The sequence below is a fragment of the Chelonia mydas genome, chromosome 7 (assembly GCF_015237465.2).
Source record: "Chelonia mydas isolate rCheMyd1 chromosome 7, rCheMyd1.pri.v2, whole genome shotgun sequence".
In the NCBI taxonomy this organism is placed as follows: Eukaryota; Metazoa; Chordata; order Testudines; family Cheloniidae; genus Chelonia; species Chelonia mydas.
In genome coordinates, this window is record NC_057853.1 from 71,656,909 (window position 1) to 71,680,926 (window position 24,018).

At 39.3% G+C, this 24,018-nt stretch overlaps 1 protein-coding gene across 3 annotated transcripts in view; it reads right to left on the reverse strand.

Annotated features, from left to right (window-relative positions):
* The window catches only part of LDB3 (LIM domain binding 3), a 200,562-nt gene that overhangs the window by 102,529 nt on the left and 74,015 nt on the right, over positions 1–24,018 (reverse strand). For all 3 annotated transcript variants that reach the window (XM_043552186.1, XM_043552187.1, XM_037905209.2), the window contains exon 4: positions 3,340–3,415. In XM_043552186.1, the coding sequence (XP_043408121.1) occupies positions 3,340–3,415 (76 nt within the window). The remainder of the gene's footprint in view (positions 1–3,339; positions 3,416–24,018) is intronic.

The window sequence follows — 24,018 nt, forward strand, 5'->3', positions numbered from 1 at the left end:
CAAATGAGCAGAAATTACAACTGGGTCAGCAGAAATAACGTGTATGGTTTATATCAGCCACTGAACTTGTCTGCGCATGCAAGAGTTCTTAGCTGCATGCATTATCCCTGACCCAGAAAGACTACCCTTACAGATGAGAGAACAGCTTGGCAATGACGGTTTTATAATGTAGCCACTTGCTCTCTGGGAGCTGAAATGAAATCAAACTAATTTCATATGGGCCACTGCAGTAGCCATCAGATTCTAACACAACCCACCTCAACTGGAGCTAGAGACCTAGCTCTGTGTCCCATTGACAGTCCCCCAAACCAGCCAGTCCCCCAGTGCTAAGGCTATTCTAAGATGGTTTTTAAAAAGTAACAAACTTTATTTTAAGCAAAACTTTATTTTAACAATATGTTTACTGTAACATACCTGACCTCAACATACATGAAATCCTAGTTTACATCAGTAAGATTTTTTTATACCATATTTGAGATCTCTGCTTTAGTGATTCAAGACATTCATGCTCCCACCATAATTCCCTCCCAATACATGCTTAAAGAGGACTCATTTCAGCTACTGAACTCATTGACAATTTCCCTCTGCATGAACCACACGTGATCTGGCATGCATCTACTGCAGTCCTCCTAGCCCAACATGAGAGAGACTGAACTCCCTCACAACCTCTGGATATACATCTGACCCCCAGTCGCCTTGCTCTCTGACATGCATCATCATTCCCATCCCAACTGTCCAAGTCTCCCAGAATCCCTGAACAAGCACCCTAAGCTGACCTCCAACTGCCACTTTCTTTCCAGTATCACCTTGGACAAATACCATGACCCACCTCTGAGGTGTAAAACTCTCTCAGTCCTGCCAGAAATACTACCCCAACAACATTTCCACTCCTAGCTGCCACTAACCATACACCATACTCCCAGACAAGAGATCTAGCCAACTTGACCCACAGCTCTGAGAAATCTCCTAGCACACTTGGAAATGGGATAGGACCCACATCCCAGCTCTTTGAAAAACCCCTAGCAAATACCAGAAATAATTCTACATCCAACCTACTCCCTTACCTATAGAATGTTCAGTTTTAAGGTGACATGTACCTAGAAACTAAATGTCTGTGCTTTGGCAATCTCAGACCATTAATTCCCATAACACTCTGAAGGGCTAAAACAGAAAATACAAGTTGAGCTGACACTCCAGCAACTATATTAAAGATATCTTTATGACTTTTTTTAAAACCAACAATATTTTAAAGAATTGATAATATGTATTTAACCTTCCCCCTCCCCCTTCTTACATATTTACCAGATAGAAACACCTTTGGTAAGATAAGTGACTACTTAGGACGTTTTTAAATTGACATTTGCCAGACATGGAGTATAGTTAATTACTGAGTTATCAGTGATCTCTTGAAACTACAGCTTGCCCATGAATTAGCAAGCTCTGGAGCTGTGCAGGTCTGTCACATCCATGCAGATGCTCCTGGGAGTCAGTGTGTCACGTAGAAGCCTTGGAGAAGATCCAGTACATGAAGAGATGAACAGTTTACAAGGTCACTCAGGCTGCTTTGGAGGCTAAAAATTCTCTGACAATTTCCTTTCAGGGAAATACAGAACAAAACACTCCCTACTGGGCTGGCGAAGTGGGAGACAGTTCTAAACAAAAGAATGGAACATTCTTCTTTTCCATGAAAATTCATAGTGATATTCCGTATTTCCCCTCCAATAACCTTCTGTCCCACAGAATTACATTCTCACCTGGTGAGCCCCATAATATTCTAGTATGAGAAGAGGCAGACATTTCCATCATCTGTCGGGATGAAGCAAATGGACATACACTTTGATGCCTCTTCCTTTCCCTCAGTGCCCTCTGTACTCTTCAGAAAAAAATATATAAAGGGGAACAGCTCCCTGCAGGATACATTTTAATATTTCTTCTTTCCCTGCCCAAATACCCATAAGGCACTTGAGTGACATAATATTGTTTCTGACTTGACTCAAAAATGGCCAAGCAGGTTCCTTTCAAATTTTCAGAAAATTAATAAATAAATAAAAGCCAAACATTTCGCCCCAAGTGGATATCTTGTATGTTAGTTTCAACATGTCAGCAGCTGCTGCAGGGAAGACACAAATCTCCTGAGCTCAGAATTTGGAATGCACAGTATTTATAAGAAATGTTTGAAGTTGACATGTACACTCTGTTATTGATTTGGGATCTGAAATGGTTTGTCTTGTTTCTTATTTTATGTCATTGGGTGTTTATGTGTGAAATTAATCCTCACAGTGTAGGTAGGATTGACAATAGGGACTGCACTTCCCTGTTTATCCAATCAATAGGAATACAGCCTGGGCAATGGTAGTCCAAATTTCCTCCACACTGCTCTGCCAATGCACTACATAGAATCATAGAAGTGTAGGACTTGGAAGGGACCTCAATAGGTCATCTAGTTCAGTGCCTTGCACTCAAGGCAGGACTAACTAATAACTAGACCATTCCTGACAGGTGTTTGTCTAATCCATTCTTAAAAACCTCCAATGATGTAGATTCCACAACTTTGCTAGGCAATTTGTTCCAGTGCTTAACCACCCTGACAGTTAGAAAGTTTTCCTAATGTCCAATTTAAACCTCCCTTGCCACAATTTAAGCCCATTGTTTCTTGTCCTATCCTCAGAGATTAACTAGAATTTTTCACTCTCCTCCTTGTAACAACCTTTTATGTACTTGAAAACTGTTATCATGTCCCCTCCGCATATCAGACCTGGAGGAATAACCTCTCATATCTAGGGATAGGAAGATACACAATTGCAGCCATTCATAGCCACCCTACAGAGACTGCAGACACAGTTGCTAACTAGACAGCATATGCTAGTGGTGGTGATGGTTTTTGGACATCTATATCCTAGAAGATGGACTTAGTCCATGAAACCTGAGCCATCCACTTTCCTCATCATTCACTGTTCGTCTTTACATTAAGTTATCCTCTATTTTTTGGTGTGACATTTATTAACTGACCTGACAAGAAGGCACAGCTACTAATAAAGCTTGTAAAATGCCCTAATGTCATCTAGTCTAGCCAAGTCAACACATTGTCAGTTTTAGTCAATTTTTAGCTGAGCTGAGCCATATGCTAACGGGGTTTTTCCTCAAGTGCTTTGGGAAATGACTATATTTTGGGAAGCTTTGATAGGCTTAGCTACCTATGCCTAGAAGAGAACAGAATAAAAAAAAATCAGAAATGCCCCAGGTGCTTGGAGAGGATTAGACCGGATAACGATTTATGTTTATGTGATTTATGTTAGAGTCAAATAACAAGAAGCACTAAAGAGATAATGTGTTACATACCTTCTGATGGGGAATTACAGGCCTGGGAGAGTCAACTTTAGGTGTGGCTGTTGGAACTGGAGCTGGGCGTTTAGATCTGGGGATCAAAACATTCCAAAAAAAGATTAATAGTCAGAACAACCTCACCTCCTATTTTTTAGATCATTTCAAACACCTTTTATATCGCACTGAAAAATTATCCTTTATCCAGAGTGAAAGCCATATGTAGAATCCAGCCTAACCTCTTGTCAACCACCAACCTTCTGTCTCCATCAATAGGCAAGATCTTCCCTTCTGCTTTTAGGGTAGGATTGCCAATTTTGGTTAGAATCATAGAATATCAGGGTTGGAAGGGACCTCAGGAGGTCATCTAGTCCAACCCCCTGCTCAAAGCAGGACCAATCCCCAATTTTTGCCCCAGATCCCTAAATGGCCCCCTCAAGGATTGAACTCACAACCCTGGGTTTAGCAGGCCAATGCTCAAACCACTGAGCTATCCCTGGACATAAAAATTGATCTTTAATGAAAGTTTAATTCCTGGAGACTCCAGGACAATGCTGGAGGGTTGGCAACCCTACTTTAGAGAGATCTTGGAAATCTGAATTAAACTTATAATTTTTAGCAATGCTGACAGGCCAAAATATTCAAAAGTGTCATGAGAGATGATTTTGGGAAGCTTCAATTTTTGGGTGCCTAGACCTAGATATATGGAGCCTGATTGTCTCGGTGCTGAGCGCCCACAATTCTAGTTGAAGTCAGCCTAAGCTGGAAGTGCTCAGCACTTCTGATAAGCAGGTCCACTGTGTCTTAAGATGCACATTCTAAACTTGAGGCATCTCAAAATCATAGGACACTTTTGTAAATATTGACCTTCAGCATTATGTACGTGAACAGATTTTTGTTACTGACAGTTTAAATTAATGTAGTGCTTCTTCATACAATGCACAGTCAACTCTTTGCCTGAACATGTTGTGAAGGCCAAGACTATAACAAGGTTCAAAAAAGAACTAGATAAATTCTTGGAGGATAGGTCCATCAATGACTATTAGCCACGTAGGCAGGGATGATGTCCCCAGCCTCTATTTGCCAGAAGCTGGGAATGGGCGATGGGATGGATCACTTGATGATTACTTGTTCTGTTCATTCCCTCTAAAGGACATGGCATTGGCCACTGTCAGAGGACAGGACACTGGGCTAGATGGACCATTTGTCTGACCCAGTATGGCTGTTCTTATGCCATATTACAAATCCTCCTCTCTTCCTCAGAGAGAGACTGTGGGCTTCATTTTGGACAGTGCACAGTTCACACAAGAATTAAGGACCATCACAAACCACACCACCTTCTGCTCCATCTGCAAGACACACTTTTTTGACCTGCCTTCTCTAACATAAACACAGAGCACTGTACATTTAAAAACAAAACGCTACCAAAATAAAACTCTGCACTGCACACACACACACATTCTCCCCCTAAAGAGAGCATAGGAGAGAAAATGAACCACACTCAACAGATATTAATTATGCCACTTAATTAATTGCTGGAAGGTGTTCAGAAGCTATGTAGAAAGGGGTGGTATAAGAACCTAGATAGGATAGAATAGAACAGCTCAGTGAAATCTTCTGCTCAATGAACAGTTGGTGGTCAAAAAATATAACAGAAAATTCTGGAGTGCGCCAAAGATGGAATAAAAAATAATCCTGTACTGCCATTATATAGATCAGCATTATGTCCTCACGTGGAGTACTATGTGCTCCCTTGTCCACTGAGCATCTTATCTGGTGCACATGTGTGAACTATGAATGTTTGTTTCAGACCCAGTGAGCAGTGCAAATATTTTATGTCAACTGCAGAGATACAGCAAGCAGTCATAAACCACACACACATCACTTTGAGGCTCCTCTGGAAAACATCCCTGTAGCAAAGGGATTCACTGATTAAACTGCGCCATCACTTTCACCATTTATTCTTTTAGTTGCCACCTTACCATAATGGATGTCATTAACATGCTATATCATCTGTTCCACACATTACTGAAATGCTTCATTTGTCATTCATAATGCTGCCCAGCTGAGGCTTTTCTTTCACATTAACTTTGCACAAGCTTTCAAAGGCACCAGCACCACATTAAAATAAAAAAGGCATCTAGATAACTCTGCACTCAACAACTACAGCTCTGACATTTATTAAAGAACACAAAGACTTGCTGGATTTAGCATAGTTGGAGTTGGACGGGTGGATAGAAGAGGTGAAGTCCCTCAATGTAAACGAAAACTCATGCATTCACAGAGGGCCATTGTCCTTCAGAGAATGTCTAAATTCAAAGGCACTTTCTTCCTCAAACCCCTCATTGGATAGTCAAGTCCTAGTAATTACGTTCATGACTTGTTCTATTTTTTAAAGTGAATAAATTGCCATTGTACACTTGTGTGTTGAAGTTGTGGGGGAAATTATTGTTGACCTGACCCTCTCCCATTCTGCATCAAGATCTATGCACTATATGCAACATAGGCAAGAGCGGTAACGCAAGAGGCCTACAGGCCTGCATCCTGTAAGACTTAGCTTAAGCTAAAAGCATTTGCTTATGCTGGGCTGTGGCATTTGACCCAGATAACGGACTAGGCCAACCTCTAGCTAGAAAAGAGCCAAAGGGCCTAAAGTCCCTAGCTGTCCATAATATGCACCCCCCACAACCCTGCAAAAGTCCCTTGACAAAACGCTGCCATGAGCAAACCGCAGATCTTGATAATAACGAAGTGCATCAGCACAGTGCTAATCATGAAACTGTTTTATTTTATCTCCTTATAAGGCTTTATTAACAATGCTTGAGTGATAAAAAAATAAGGAAATGTATCATTTGGCTTGGATTTGAAAACCTATATAAGACTGGTATTATAGAGGCAGGACAGAGAGAGACTGGGGTGGCACCTGTGTGTGACCATCTCTATCTCCTTCTCCCGGCATGCTTGTATTCAATAAAAGACCTCAGGCTGTTTGAACAAAACAGATGGTGTGACTCATTTTCCACAACAAAGTCTAAAGTCTACTCCATCAATGGCAACATTATTTTATTCACAGTATTTCTTCTTACTTGTTCTATCACAGAATCACATAGAAAGAACGGGTCACATGTTTACAGTTTTTCTCTCCATGAGATGCACTAAAAACATGAGTTCAGTCGCTCTAGATCATTTATCCTTTGCTTTCACTTCTGCCATCTGGTTCAAGTGGGGGCCACAGACAGATCATTGAGAGATCAGTGTAGAAGGTGAAAGACTAAGTTATATTTTTGAAAAAAGTCTTTTTGGATTCCCAGATCAGTCAGGGCTGATGTCATCTGCACAAGGAGGGATGCCAATTTTGGTTGGACGTGTTCCTGGAGGTTTCATCACATGACATTAATCTTTAATTAAAGATTAATCTTTAATTATTGGAGGCTCCAGGACAATCATCAAGGGTTGGCAACCCTATGCACAAGGCCCTCAAAAGGGATCTGGGCAGCACAGTTGGACAAGGTGGCCTCCACATCTCCTATGCATAATTCATCTTAAAACAAAATTCCTCCTCCCTTTCATTTATAAATCCTGAGATAAGGATCCCAGGTTTCCATTGCAACTGCCATTGATGACATTGCAAACAACTAACAGAAAAGCATAGGTATTGCTGGAAAAATGAATGCACTAAGAAATACTTGATGTGAAAGAACAATCTTATTCCCATCACCTAACAGGTCTTGTCCATCTCTACTGTCAAATGACTCCTCCTTTGCTTTAGGTAAGTTTGGAGTCTGCTTCAACTAATGCAAGGTGAACATCTTGCACTTAAGGCTTATCTGGAAAGTGAGGGAGGAACTGAACTGAGAATATTTAAAACAATTTCTATATGTCCTATGGCTCCCCCGGGAGTGACACCAAGAGTCACTCTCGCCACCCCCATATTATGCTTTGTTTGCACTTTTCCACCTTTGCTTCCTCCAGGCCCTGCATTGCAGAAACAATTCTTTCTTTTTGAAGGGAGGTGAATGGGAATTTCCCGAATAGCCCATTGGTGCCATCCTTACACTGGACTAAGGAGTAACTAGAGTGACATGAGGTGTTCTCTCCAGTAACCATAAGTGAACAGCGCTTTTAGTCCTTGCTGGCTCATAGAATGAAATGCTGGCCTCAATAATCAAACGTAAGTCTCTCATGCAGTGATATAGAACAATAACCATAGTGCCACTCAATGCTTTCAAATATAAATGCATTTGTAATTTTGAAGTCTATACTTACATTCCATTAAATATTTGGGATCCCAAGGGTATATTATTTGTTCATTACAGCTGTGCATGGAACAGAAGTCCAGTTTTGCAAATGACTGTGAGATTTTGAAATCTGGCTTTGTTCCAAAATTGCAGTGAAAACCAAAAATTCTGAAATTCTCCATGAAGGAAAATCCCCCAAACAAACTGTTTCAGGTCAACTGAAAAGATTCATGTTGACAAAATCATTTTGTTTCATTTTAGACTTTTTTGTTTGTTTGTTTGTTTTGTATTATAATTAAAGCTAGTTGAATAAGTTATTTTTTTAATTTGCTGGCAGTTGTGAAAAAACTATTGGTTTAGGCTGAACTGAATCTGAATGATTTTTTTTTTAAATTTTCAGTGAATTGAAAAAGTCAACAAAACATCAATTTTGGGTCATACAAAATGTTTCATTCAACATGAGAGATTTTGCTTCTGAGCATTTTTAAAGACTAGATTCACAAAACAGCCAGAGAAGGAGCAGGAAGAGGTGGTTGACTTCCTTATAATCTTTAGCCCAATGGTTTGGGCAGTCACCTGTAAGCTGGGAGACCTAAATTCAAGTCCTGCCACCACATCCCAAGTGGGCCAAGGTTATAAGTGAGGCACCACCACCTGCTCTTGCTGCCATTTTGTGAATGGTGTCTTATCCCCTTGTAAATCTAACCCAAACAATGATGGGGCTTTTTGGCTAAAAACTAGTCTGAAAATTTGTGTCAAATTCACAAATAGTTTTCCGTTGACTGAAACTGCCTTTTTGGCAAATTAACTTCTTGTCCAAACATTTTTTGTCCAGCTCTAATTATAACACAAATTTAAAAAAACATCTAAATTAAAAATTATTTCAAAATGAAAAATCAAAACATGACATTGTTGGAATTCTCCCCCTTCCCCCCCCACACCAGTTGTCTTACCAAACCAAATTCAGGCAAAATCAACTCAATTTCACAAAATGTTTTGATTTGGCTGGAATGGCATATTCCAGAATACAGTTCCACCAAAGTTTCCCTGACCAGCTTTATTGCTTAATATGTTGCAAAGGAAGGAGGGAAATTTTAAAAATATTTGCAGTTTTTTGTTTATCTTTTCTCTAAAGTCTGTAACTGTGTGTGTAAATGTAAAGTCACACTCTTTTAACTGAGAACCACCAACCACTGGGGTAAAGTTTAGTGCACTGGATGTCAGCTGCTGCAGCTCAGCTACTAAACAGTATTAAATATTCACCTTCTTCAAGACAATGCTGAAATCCATACTTTTATGAATAAAGGACTCCATGGGAACCAAATGTATTAACAAAAACTACCCATATAAGAACGGGTTGCAAGATAGGGCTATAATATGTCCGTTTAATGTGTGTCCTTTGTAAGGGGAGGAAGATACTGTATATGCAGAGTGATGACAATCTAACAGCGAGTAGCTCTTTTCCATTACTATGTACCATGATCCCTGCTGACCTTTAAAAGGAAATGGTCCTTGTATATTTCATAATTTTGACAATGTTTGCATTGCTTTTTCTTTGTTAACCTTTTGGAAGGCTGAAATTGAAACGGGTTTTCTTACGGAAGATTTTTTCCTTGACTCCACTGTGTGTGAGCACTATCTTATAAAGTGTTGGGGAATCTTTCAGCATAAGTAGGAGGTATTTATTATAACTTACATTTCCTTAGTGCTTGAGATATTAAGAGGATAGGCACTATAGAAATACTTCAGCTTAGAAAGCACTTTACAAATCACTCATACCGCACCACTGAAATGCAACCACTGGCAGGCTGCAAAACAGTGGAGGGAGCAGAACTGGACTTCTGACATTCTTTGCTTTGAAACAAACATAGCAATGGCTTTATTTGTGAAAAAACAAGAGAAAGAAGAGGGACAGGTCAAATTTAAGGCCTGTTGATCCCTACTGTCCATTTTATAAATGTTAAAACCAATAATCGGTCAGTAGAGCCTTAAAGCGAACTAAGAATATATACTTACTGTCCCAAAAATAGAAACTTTGTCTTTTTTTAAAGATTTACTATAAAGTTTAAGTTTTATTCTAGTGATGTTACTGTCCAAGTTCTCAAGTACTGTATGGAGTTTTAGTTAAAAAAGCTCCCCTGACTTTAAGAGGGATCATAAAGGCAAATCCTTCCATATCTCTTTGAATATTTCATAATAGATTATATATTATTTCAAACATAAGCGAGGTAAATTTTGAGCTCGGCCAAGAGTACCAGTTTGTGGGTATCACCTGTGCCTGCAATAAAAATACAAAACTCAACACTTGCACTAACAAATTGCATCTGCAGCTGATTGTGAATGCAAACATTGGCATTTGGGTGGATAACTATTTGATTTGTAAATTATTTGTCTGTATCATGCTATATTTGGCTGGATTACAAATCAGGCAGTTATCCTTCCAAGTGTTAATGTTTGCACCCACATGATATATGGGCACAAATTTTTCATGCATAAACTGTGTTCGCAAAAGAGAGGCCAGCCAAATACAACTGTATAAAAATGGACTCATTTTGGAATGTCTTTTCTCTGTCTTATTTCAGAAACAAGAGGGAATGCTGGGGGAGCCAAGAACATCCCACATGATGGGGGAGATATTATTGGAAAAAGGTGAATGGGAAGCTGTAGGGAGCTTGGGAAAGCCTGAGAGGAGAGGAACTGCTGGGGTAAACGTGGGAGATTTTTGAGTGATGATATGGATCAGGAAATACTGAAGCAGCCTCCCCACTACTCTGCTCTTGTTCCCATTAGGCTTTCTATTCCTTTTTCCAAACAGCCCATTGCCTTGTGTGTCCCTCTTTAACTATTTCCCTCTCTTCTGCTACTTATGCATCCCTCATCCTCTCTTTTGTCTCTATCTTACTGCCCCCTTCTTTTGTTCGCCATCTCTATTCCTCCTATATGGCCTCATCTTTCTTGGCAGCCAGATCCTGGCGCAACCAACTGTAGCTGCTGCCTCTTCCTCCTCCTAGCTCCTGTGTGCTGGCTTCGATCAGCAGGTCGAGCGACAGGAGCTGAGGATGAGAGACAGCTTAACTACCTGAAATCCCTCCACCACAGCAACACCCAGTGGCCACAAGAAGAAACTGCAGGGGAATCTCTGCATGAGAGCCCAGAAGGGCAGAGGGGAGACATGCAAAAGCTGACAAATGGCAAAGGGTATCATACAAGATACACTACACTTGGTATCCCTATTCAAGAAGCTCCTGAAAGGCCTATCTTCCAGCTCCATGGTTTCCTTTCTTGCTCTCTTCTTATTCCTTTCTGCGCCCTACTTTATTCCCAAACTATTTCCAAACAATTCCTCTCCTTGCCTCTATTGGAAATGAAAGTAACCCCTGAAAAGACAGCCTCATCCCAGTAACATTTCCAACAGTTAAAGAATCATGTTCATTTTTTTCATTTTATAACTTTAGGGACAGATCCTCAACTGGTGTAAATTGGCATATGTGAACTGACTTCACTAAAGCTATGTGAACTTACACCAGTTCTACATCTAATTTTCCCAAAAGAATTACGTAGATCACATTAGGTCTGAGATGAGCTACCTTTAACATTCAATCACCAACTAGAGTGTCACTTGATACATGTATTTATTTACTACAGTTTACAAAACCTGGTGGCTTCACTATATTATCATACAAACCCCTTCTGCTTTGGTTCTCATTGCTTTGCTTTGCATCTAACCACCATGTTTTATCCAGTTCCTAAGCCAAAAGGATACGTCAACCATCCATCAGTCCAGGTTTACTTGAAACATTGGCCTATGATTGGACATCATCATGAATCTGATCTGAAGTTCAACTTTTAACTTAAATCCAAATTAGGAGAGTTTCATTAGGCTTCTGGTTTTATTACAGAAGTTTTACATGGCTTTTCTGATTACCTATGCTAATTTAATTTGAAGAGAGTGGTATTTAGAAATGAATTACATTTTAACTACATTAAAAATGTGTGTCTTTGGGAGTGGGAATAGGGAATCTTTCTTCCCTTTGCACCCTCCCACAAATAGACATTTCCTTACACCATTACTGATCAGAGGACAATGACTTTACCTCAATCCTTCCTTTAAAATACTGTCAGAAACATTAAGATGAATAAAACTCTGCTGCCTTCAGCACAATGCTGCAAGAATTTAGGGAGACATAAACATAAAATGGAGACTATTACTCTCGCAATGGGTAATGAACTAGCTAAGATGTATTTGAATGCTGTGCAGAACTCTGGTTACACTGCTATAGAAGAGGTTATCGTAGAAATTAAGGTGGGACAGCAAAGGGCAACCACAATAATATAAGCAGTCTAGGATCTCAGAGCCTGATCCTGCATGCCCTCCAAACGCACAGTCTCCACTGAAATCTTTGGTATCTCAGCGTACAGGGGGCTTGCAGAACTGGGCCCCAAATTATTAAAAAAAGATTAGAGAAATTACTTCTACATTCATTATTTAGGATTATAAATGAATATTAAGAAGGAATCCAATTAAAGTATACAGGGTATGGAAAGATGTTCAGTTGAGGTAGTGCCGTATGCAACAACAATGGAAAATATTAATCTCAGCCCTGCCCTGCCCCGCCCCCCCCCCCACCACAGTGATAACAGCTAATAGAAGGAGTAAGTTAAACCATAAGCCCTTTTTGTCAGGGTCATCTTTTTGCTCAGTGTTTGTACAGAGCCTAGAACAGGGTTTGTACAGGGTCCTAGTCTATACCGGGCACTACTGTACTACAAACAAATAATCATAATGTGTGAAGAAACAGATGTAATAAGTAGGAGTGAGGATTTATAAGTATTTCAAAGAAATCATAGGGATGCGAAGCAGAAAGATCTCCCCAGTTTCCGAGTATAGAAAAATCCCCAGCAGGCACAGAACCAGTACAGCTGGCTCCTACACAGTTTCTCCTGAAAGTCCTGGCACAAGCGAGCAATTCCTGACTGGCAAATAGCCTCTTGGGGCCAAAGCCATCAGAGATAGATTATAGCAACCCCCATTCTGATCTAAAGTAAGCTGGGCCTGGCTTCCAGAATCATGGAGTTACAACCAAACCTTAAAAGCATCCCGCCTATTTCAAAAAGGTAACATAAGGCACAAGAAAATGTAAGATCCAACTGACAGCTTTCTATGCACACACAGAAGCTATAATGCTGTGGTTCCAAAAGAATTTCTAATCACTGGCTAACAAAGATGGAATCCATTTATCCCTGTACCTCTGTTTGTATCTCATTAACTGCAGGAGCAGTGGTTAGGGTGCTCCCAGCATCTCAACAACAAATTGCATTCTTCAATATCCTGTGGCTTTTAACACATAATATTTATTTAGCTGGTTTCATTCTAATTTCTACTTGGAATGTGGACATTTCAATGTACACTGGAGGCTTTTAGAGCATTTATCCTTGGTGTATGTGGGGCAAAAAAAGTTCCTAATGTGGATAATTATGTTATAGCTGCACTTCAGTTAATCCAGGGCCTTTGAATTCTCTCTGCTTCCAAAATAGAAAACATGTCAGAATGAGATCTTCATTCATTCCTTTCTTCATCAATTCTTCTAAATGTTCAAACAAGGGTAACTATTGTGTATTCCTCTGACAAAGCCAAACACAGACTGGTATTATTCTACCAAAAGAATAATTAACTATTTTCATGGTGAATTTTTAGTACTCTTGAAAGACAGAGATAAAGAGTGGCAGCTAAGGTCGTCATCATGAACATAGTCATTGTGTAAACAATGCACCTTCATCTTACTTTGCAACACTCATGCTGTTCCAGCCTTCAGCTGCTCTTTGCAGAGATTGCACTAACTTGAAACCAGCAGCCCGCTTTTCACTCATGCTCTATTTTAACTCCTATCCCCACAGATGCAATACTAATAATTATCTGTGCTGATTCTCCCAAACACTCAGCTGTCATGGATTTCAATGTGGGTGCAAGAGTGTGACTGACAATGAGATTTGGCTCATTGTCTATAACGCTTGCTGTATCCTACAAGTCAACCAGCTCTTGATCTAAACTACTATAGATGTCTGATGCCTTATTTTTACATATTATTTTTACATTATTATACATATGGGAGGAATCTTACAAAGAGTTTTACTGAAATACCAGTTAAAAAACTGTGTCTGGATCAATACTCTCTGCTATTCTTCTTCTTTTTTAACCAGTAGCGTTTAACTCCATTTATTCTGGCTGATTATGCTGGCAAGTACCTAGGCTCCTATTTTCATTTAAATAATGCACCATTTCATCCCGCATACTGATTACGTTACTTTTTTTTTACTGGATCAGAAGTCAAATATATCATTCTGTAATTACTTTACACCATTCTGGAATTTTAAGACAAACCTCATCTGATTCAAATGACACTGCACAGGTTTTGCTGAATAACTGAAAGAAAACAGACAAGTATTTTCTCACCATTATTAAATATCCACTGCTGTTGTGGCTACGTTATCATCATTGGGGTGGACTGCAATAGGCTCCTCCTGTTAGTTAGCACCAGACGTGCAATTTGCACTTAAGAGTCAATTTTGTGAGCTAATGAGTACCAATCAATGAGAAAAGGCTCAATCTTCAAAACATTGTGGCCATCTCATCTATAATAGCATTATAGGTAACATTAGCTTCCTTGCTTCAGAATGTAATCAATAACTGTGTGTCTGAAAGATTATAAAACTGTCATGTTAATTGAGTATGTTGTATCAGCCCATCAACTCAAATGAGATGTACCAGTAATCCCATCATGACCTTTTCATGCTGAATGCAATGCAACGCTGTGGAACAACTCACCTGCAGATTAACTTTAAACCCATCCAGGGAATATTCTTCACAATTTAATTTTACTTCTAAAATGACATTTTGAAAAAAAAAACCCAAAACAATCAAAAAGTGATGTGCATGCTGAGAACTGTTCTAATACCTAAGTGGGATCTTCTGTGCAATGAAGATTTCATTGCCCTTTAAAGCCATCACAGTTATCCATGATTTCCTGGCTCTTCTCTGAAACTAATAAGCACATGTTCTATGCAGTATAAGTAAATAGCAGTCCATTCAGAAAGTAACTGAATTAAATTGCGCATCTAAGGAAAATAAATATTCATTGCTGTGATCAGCATTGACATTTTATTTATTTTTCCATGGAAAAAGCGTCCGTTAATTTTAACTGATGAACTTTGCTATCCCAAAAGGATAACGCATAACACTGCCTTGGCTATAATCTGCCACGTAACAATGAAATATGTTATCCTCTCAATGTGGTCTAATTCAGAGACAGTTGGATGTATAATTGGATTGAATATTGGGGAGGGCGGGGGGGGGGGGGAAATCCAAGTGGGGAAAGGACGTCTTTGCTGCCTGTGAGAAACTGGCAAGGTTCATGAAAATTCTTTATCTGTTAGCATAGTCTGGGGGCTAGATGTGCTCTTTGAGCTTTCAAAACAGCGCAACAGCAGACACGCAGAAGAAACTTGGTGGCACCACAGGCAAACAGCTCTCCAAAGCTCTAGAGTCAATTGTCAGTCTGTTCTCTAGCTAAGAAGAATAAAGTATACAGAGTGGACTGATTTATATTAAAGTGATTTTAATAAAATTTAATCATGATTTAAATCATTGATTTTAATTGTAATTTGCTTTTGTACTTTTTATTTTTTCCTAAAGCAAAGTTGGTAACTATTGATACATGTTTACTGCAACTTGTTGGGGTTCCCCTGAGACCTCTTACACTTGGTTCCCCAAGAATTCAGTCCAACTCCAGTCTTGTCACTCAGTTTCCTTTATCTGGCATACAGCAAAGTGCTGAATTGATCAGACCCAAGCCTAAGGGGTTAGCATACCACGTATCCAAAATTATACAGCAAACCTCTTTCCTTATAGACATTTACATTTAGTATACATTGCATGACACATTTTGCTCTGTCCATTCACAGTCCATGTACAATTAACTCTTAACCTCATCTTTACATTCATTACTTATCTTATCCATTGTTACCTTGCCCATTGTCAAAGGTTCTCTGGGTGTTCCTCCTTATCTTAGCTGTACAGACATTCTGTTTTCAGCCAGCTGATACATTTACCTCTCTAATCTTTCTCCCAAGAAATGAGGCCTCAGCCATGTCCAATTTCTCATGTCAAGCCAAGCCCGCATTCCACTGCTTTTGTTTTTCTTTTAATATTAGCATTTGTTTTATTTGCATCACATTTTTGTTTTTTGTGCTTTGGTTTTTGAGTTAACTACTTTGGAACATATTCCCAAGACCACAGTAGTTGTAATTATTTGAACAGCTATTAATATTAGGCTAAAAGTATGAACCAGGTGGTGCAAGCTTACTTTATTTAGTATAGCCCACCAACGTGTAATTTACATTATAAACTTGTTCTGCCTATAAAACATTCTTTAGTAATTTTAACTTTGCTTTTATTTTAGTGACATTATAAATATGGTACAAAATATGAATTTTTTTCTATTTATTACCACAGGAAATGTAGGTGTGAAACGGAACATAGGCGAATTAAAATAACATTCCCTAGATCCATACTAGAAGTGGTTCTCTTCAGCCACCACACAACTCTTGTTATTACTAGCATAGGAAGTTTTTATTTTACCAGAATTCCAGCATTTTAACCATACTATGCAATTTGGAGAATGTTCCCCCAGAGTGAACTCACAAGCCAGCAACTTTGTCTGTAAGACATTACCCCTGCACATGTAAGTGTCCTCCAGCTGCCAACAGCAGATTTATTAAACTAAGGAAGTATTATCTGTACTTAGTGAATTTAACAGATTGTTTCTGGTCATCATGTCTTTCGAGATTTTAGAACTAGTAGATCTCATCCTCTCAGATGTAGTGTTTATTCATAGATTGAAAGAGGAAAACAAGCTTTCCTGCTTTTTCAACTCTGGATTGGTTTCTTAAGTTGAATAAACTAGTCAGTGAATTGAACTAGTTGAATAAACTGAAATGAAGAAAATATTCTCCCTTCACCTGCAAAAGAGGCTCCATAACAGATCAATGGAAAATTCTTTCATACACAGTCTATATTTTCCTCAGTGTTTTGATCAGTCCAGTTCTTAATTATTTCAGTGAAGTAATTCCACTGAGAGACCATCACATAGGAGATCTAATACCTATAACAGTTCACTCATTTTCCCCTCAATATTCAGCCAAAGTTTCCTTAATTTTATTAACTTGTTGATGGCCACAATTTTTGTGTTTAAATACAAGTTTCTACGGAACTCTGAGGTGGACAGCTCTAGAGAAGGCAACTTTTTTCTTTTTTTAAAATATTTGTATTTAATTTTTCTTATGTATCATATAAATTATATCTTCTATGGCATATTTCTATATAAAAACAAAATTATAGTAATACCTAGGAGGATTTAAATAAAACTCTTAAGAACTACAATAGACTGTAAAGACTACAATAATCAGTGTATCATTACAAGAGATATTCTATCAAATTTAGGATGAAATATGCGCATCATCACTTTATGAATGTCTATGAATATCTTATGAACTGTTAAGTAATATGTTCTGATAGGATACATGCCCATTCCAGTCTGACAAAGTTACAGATTCTTTCATCCAAAGATTCAGAGACCCTCTACATCCTTGCCAGAAACCTAAAGATCCCCCTATTTCCCCTTTCATTTAGGAACTACCATCTTGCTGGCCATGGATTACTGGAAGAGGCTCCCCTACCAGTGGCAAAGGATGCGCTGTGGTGTGACATGAGGTACTTCCCAACTTGCCATGTCTGAATTTACTGCAGCATTCTCAGTATGGGTAGCAAAGGCTTGGTTTTGGGAATCACACCCACATTCCAGAACAGTGCAATGATTCCAGGGATCCAGCTTCCTTAGTGTGAAGATTGTGGTGGGTAGTCAGAGGGCAGTGAGAACCAGGAAAAGATGAGGACAGAGTTCTGTCACTGATGAACATGTAGAACTCTGAGCTTCTATTTTTAATCCATGGATGGGCTCCCAAGAGATGGGTTCTGATTGCTGAACAAATTTCTTGATGTTCAGGTTCATTTCAATAGATTTAACATGTCAGATTAGAGTGGATTCATATTTCTGTTGATACAGCCCTATCATTAATCTGTTTTGTTGTACTAAAGAAGCACAGCCTACTGGAAGAATACAGGAGTGGAGGGTAGAAGCTCTCAAGTACGAACATCATTTTTGATAGTCACTCCCTCTGTGGCCTTGAGCAAACTGACATCTCTCACAGCAGAGCTGTGGCCTGCCTTCCAATATTTCTCCGTGAGAAATATGCCCTTGAACTAATCTGCCTCTGCTCTCCCCTCCTTAAATGGGAAGAATACTACTTACTTAACACCTCTATGAGAGAACTCTGAGGATTAAAGTTTATGATGCACTAGGACAATGAGAAGTGCTAACTTTTATCATTACTTTTATTATTGTGAATATATTTTTATTATATTGAATATATATTGAATATATTCAAATTCATGTCCCAAAAAGGCTCTTCAACTTCAGGGTAGCCACAAAAATGGAATCCTGGGATGGACCAAAGCTTGGTTCCTGAGTGCGCCTTGCCATATGACTAGCTAAAGGTGAACCTGCTGGAATTATGTATGGATCTCTAACAATTTTTTTTTCTATTAAAACCTCATAATCAGGTATACAGCAGAATCAGCTCACTGATCTGAAGGGCTTATGGGCCTTTCATGTACTTTCCACAGACTCTTAAAGACAGAATGAATGAATTTTTTTTCCAGATCTCTTAATATTCCATTACAATACACTGATGCCAGTGTGGGACGATAAACTCTGGGATAGCAGAGGAGACTTTCATGGCTTACACAAGAAAAAAACTGCGAGAAGTATTAGCCCTGTGGTTGTAAACAATTCATTCTTCAAGTAGGGAAAAGCAATTTACCAGATTCTGTAGATAAACTGTATATTCAGTTGCTTGGCCACACTTTGGTTCATTATGAAATATATTCAAGAGACCAAATAACCAATGTCAGTCAGGGTTATTGTGATAAGCTAATAATGATATTAGTACAGAAGAAAGGTTCTATATGATAGAAGCAGTCTCGTGCAGCGTTTATATACTCACACATTTAAGCTGGTGTTATTTATATAATGATTTTACAGGTTACACGTCTCTTTACACATCACTAAAATCCAACTCATCAGTTTGTCCCAGTTCCCTAGCTTGTTGTTCTGTTCCTTCCTTAACTCTGTTTTAGATACTAACATTCCAGGGACTGGTCCATGGCGGTATTTCCCAGCTTATACTAAGACATAGAACAATCATATGTCTTGTCCTCTTCCTTTGGGACATTCCAGCACAGGCCTGTGAGAGTAACTCCCTTTCTATTGCTACAGTAAAATAGTCATCTGTCTGGATCTTGACAGCTTCCCTATTTGCTCAAGCAAAAACTTCAGTGAATGCAAGAGGTTATCGGATACTTAGCTGAAGTGCGCAGGGTTATATAAAAATCAGAGGCCAGTTTAGACTATATCAGTGCTATAATATTTGTGCTTAATGCATACTAATATATGTGGTGTGCCAGCATATATTAGTCAAGACCCTCACTATCAAAAATGTGTACGTTATTTCCAGTCTGAACCTGTCTAGATTCAATTTAACAGCTGGTCACAGCACTGGAAAATGGAGCATGCGTCAGTATGTACACTGCAATGAAACTGTTTTATCACCTTTGCTCAACTCCAGCAACACTTGTTGGAGATCAGGAGGCGGACATTTTACGAAGCGTTCTGAAAACTTGTGTGAGCAGAATAAGGTGATCTCATGTTACTGCACTTTCCAGAACTAAACCTGAGCATTTGGTGAATCCTTTCCAAAGACAGTGACCTGATTCCTTCTGAGAAGACCCAAGTCCTTGTTTAGTGCTTAGATAGATAATACTGCACTTTCATGCAATGCATTTATTGGGAGTTGGAAAAGAACCAATTTGTATTGAATGTAAATAGATTTTTCCCATGTTTATGTTTTTCATCTATATTTTGCACACAGCAGTGCAATAAGCTTGTGGCTCTATGTCAGTGAAGCTGTCAGGCACCATCATGTACTTTAAATGCCTGATTGTAAAATTGTGGGGCTTTTTTTTTAAATAATTTGTTAGAACCTGATAATTATTTTCAATACTATACTAATGACAATTAAACACAAGTAAACCACAAGGATACCAAAATTGAAGCAGTAACATTTTCCTTTTACTAGTGCTCTCAGGACTTTACAGTCCCATTACAGCATTCCATGCCACTGCCTATTCGAATTAGCACTGAACTTCAGTTCTGTGTGTTCAGCCCAGTGCAGGTGTGTGAGAAACGCATTCATCTAATCATATTTATTTTACAAAAATTAAGAACTTACTAAGCCATTTGCCTCAATAATAACCTGCAGCACTGAGTTCCACTGATTAATTATACACTATGTAAAAAGCTATTTCTCCTCCCCCACCCCCACACATACTCCTCTGTATCACAAGAGACAGTAGAGTTCAATTGCTAGGCAAAGTCTTTTGCCTTCTGAATTAGAGGAAAGTTGGGGCATGGCTGGACTCTATTTTGGAAGGTCCCCACACATATCTCGTCCCACCTATGACCAAGTCCTTCCACCTCTGCATGCCCTGCCTCCATGCAACCCTCTTAGACTTTGGTAACATAATTTGCATTTGTGTTTGTGAGCTCCATGGCAGACTAAAGAGAATAGGAAGCCAGAAAATGAAGCTGAGGCCTAACTTTCCATGCAGGGAATGGGGGAAGGAAAATTAGGGAACTCAATGTTCCTGTACCAATCAGAAAGGCCATAGACAGGTGGCACTCTGGCTGGCAGGACGGGCATGCTGCATGTGGTGTGAGGCCCTGGAAGAGGTCACATTACAGCTTGCAAAGTTCTATCCCTCAGTGGTCAGGGGTGGGAAACAGCCAAGAGGGGGCAAACAGCATTAGGGGCTTTTTCCCCTTATGAAGAGAAAAGTTGAGTGAATCGATTTTTTTCCCCCCATGGAAATTCTGCAACACTGTTAATATCATTTGTGCCCACTGATCTCACTGGATAGGAGTGCCGGGGGGAAAGTGCATATGTAGGACAATGGTGTCTCTATAAGCAGTGTTGAAGGTCCATGAAGTAAACCTCATCGAGCCCTGCTAGGATGCAGGAATACAGGGCTAGGAGACTATGGATGAAAATCATCATAGGCCTCCCCAAGAAAATAATGGTCCAAATTTTTCCCAATAACATCACAAATCCCTATGAAATATGATGATAATTAGGTATGCCATAGTTTTATTGGAGTTTTGTGTTCCTGCAATTTCTTTGTTATCTCATTGCTCCAGCTACATTGACCTTGCCTCTTACAGTAAGTATCTGGTCATGAGAAATGCAGAACAGAAAGACTGGAAATACCAATATTCTTTAGAGATTATTGGGATATCTGTGGAAGCACATGAATATCCACTTGAATATCCGCTTTGATCAGGGTCGGCACAACAAGTACCTTATTACAGTATTTATGATAACTGAACACTCAACAACTTGGATTAATCTAACCTGAAGAAAATCTTTCACTTATATGTATTTAGACCGAAGGAACTCAGATTCACCTTGGTATAGGCAGGCAATCTAAAAGGAGAAGAGGAGTGCGCTGTGTGAGGCTTGATGTTTGCAGTTTGATTTGATGTCCCACACAACTGTTTCCAGAATGCACAATTTTTGTAGATAATCAAATAAAAAACAACCACCTGCCCACACTAAAAAACCGCCAGGCCTGTAAGTGTGGTAATAAAAGTAAGCGGCGGCATACTCCATCTGAGGTGCCATGTTATAAACAATGCTCATGAAACCTTCAGGGCCAAGATCTATAAAAGAAAATGTCACTGCTCTTGGAGCCAAGAGCCATTTAAAAAAAATTGTCTGGGAGTGAAAATGTCTAGATTTCATATCTCGTTGCTTAAAAATGAGATTCCTCTCTTCTCTGGCATTGTAGATAGAGGAAGTGAGCAAGCTAGCTCCATTTGATCAACAGTGCTTGAAGAGCAAAACAAAACTATTAATTTCCTGACATAGTTTGGGAATTTCACTACCAAGGATCATTCTCTATAGAGCAGTGTTGCTACCATGCACTACTGTCCCAAATAATCTCAATCTAGGGATAGGGCTTTTCCATCCAAAGCCCTAAAAGGCACTAGCCCCACCATATTCTCATTCCATAAGCAGATACTCCCTTCTCCTACATTTACTGTAATACAGGGCAACAGAAAAATAAACTATTTACGTAATAATTTTTAAAAAGAAATCTCCCAAGATTTCTCACCTTTAATGTACCTATCAGATATTTTTTTTTATGCATCCCCATTTCCACCTTTCTTTAAAGTCTTGGGGAAAAACTGGATTTCCATTTCATATCCACAGTACTAAGATTTTCCATGCTAGCCTCACTCCAAACAAGCCATGGCCAGAAGAGGGTTATGTGGAGGTATAGGCCCCAGATGTCTCAATTATCACAGGTCACTTTGCTGGCTACTAGGTCCGAGGGGTTTTCTCCTCTCTCCCTTTTGGTTCTTGGTTTGGTTGGAAACTCTCTTTGCCTTCTCTCCTGCTCAGAGAGATTTCCCCCCTTTCTCCCCTGGGTCAGTATCTCTTTTCCTTCTCCCTTAAATAAGGGCACTGGGCAATTACTTTGGCTGTGAGAATCACTTTTGGGGATATAGGATTTGCCACCGCATATCACATCAAGTCATGTATCCTAGGCATTGTTGATGCATCAGAGGAATACAGAGATCTTCTGCCATGTAGCTGGCCAGTGATGCGGCGTAGCTGAAAAGGTGTGGATTCCTTTATGAACCTGGCAGTGTAAGTGCCCATCGCAAAAATGTATAGTCACAAAGAGACCACAGTCACTTCCAGGAAAGAATGTGGAATGAAGGCATTTGGGCCTTTAAACAGATTTGAAGAAAAGCAAAGCAAGTTCAGTCCATCTGCATTGAAAGTAGAGTCATATAATAGCCTTCAAGTAAAAGTGATTGAGCATCAGCACCACACTTCACTGAAAGCCATTGTGACCACCCTCTTTCCATACCCCACTCTCTCTCTAGCCCACTTATTAAAAGCCACAGCTTGATTAGGGTGGTGGGAGTACATCTTGTGAAAGCAACTCTCAGAATCCAAACAGTACTTTCTGTGAATTTGGATAATACTGTTTGCAGGATCAGTGGAATGATGGATGGTAGAAACCAAACATTACACTGTCCAACAGCTGTGGAAATCTGATGGGAGAGTTTAGTAGCTAACTCTTAATCTGCTTTGTTTATCCAAACTTTAAAATCCTGATTAAGATCGGAGGGGGAAAGAATTTAATGAAATTCTTATGATCATTCAGTCGGTTTAAAACTGTAAGACTTTTCTTGAGCCCTAAAGGAGCGTGCTAATGGAGTGCAGTTATCTTCAGTGATTGCCAATAGGAAAGCTACAGCTGTAGCTCACGAAAGCTTATGCTCAGATAAATTGGTTAGTCTCTAAGGTGCCACAAGTACTCCTTTTCTTTTTGCAAATACAGACTAACACGGCTGTTACTCTGAAACCTGTAGTGAAAGGGTAGCTTGTAGGGAAGGAAGTGAAATACAATCAAATTATTCTTCCACTCACCTGTGCAATTAATCCAAACTTGTAAGATTTGTTCAAAAGGAGTAATTTTTTGGTAGGTGACTAAATATCACAAGTTTTTCATCACCATTAATCATATTACAGAGTGGGAGAGTAGATTCGTACTTGGGCAACTAAGTTTTCCACGGTGATTTCTGAAGACTGAATTAACCTTATTAACCTCGGTTATCCATGTGCTCAACCTTCAACCTTGTAAGAAATGCAGGAACTTTCAGAAAATGACCAGGCAGATTAAGGGAGCAGGAATACATATGTAAGTCTTGAAAGACTCCATAGTCAATGGGATGAGGGTCGCTTAAATCCTGGATTGTGCTGAGTGAAATCTTGGTTAGTGTATATGACTCCAACTTCATAGAATCATAGGACTGGAAGGGATCTCAAGAGGTCTTCTAATCCGGTCCCCTATACTCAAGGCAGGACTAAGTATTACCTGACAGGTGTTTATCTAACTTGCTCTTAAAATTCTCCAATTACAAAGATTCCACCATTTCCCCAGGCAATTTAGTCCAGTGCTTACTTACCCTGACAGTTAGGAATTTTTTCCTAATGTCCAACCTAAATCTCCTTTGCTGCAATTTAAGTCCATTGCTTCTTGTCCTATCCTCAGAGGTTAAGGAGAACATTTTTTCTCCCTCCTCCTTGCAACAACCTTTTATGTACTTGAAAACTGTTATCATGTTCCCCCTCAGTCTTCTCTAAACTAAATAAACCCAATTTTTTCAATCTTCCCTCAGAGGTCATGTTTAATTATTTTTGTTGCTCTTCT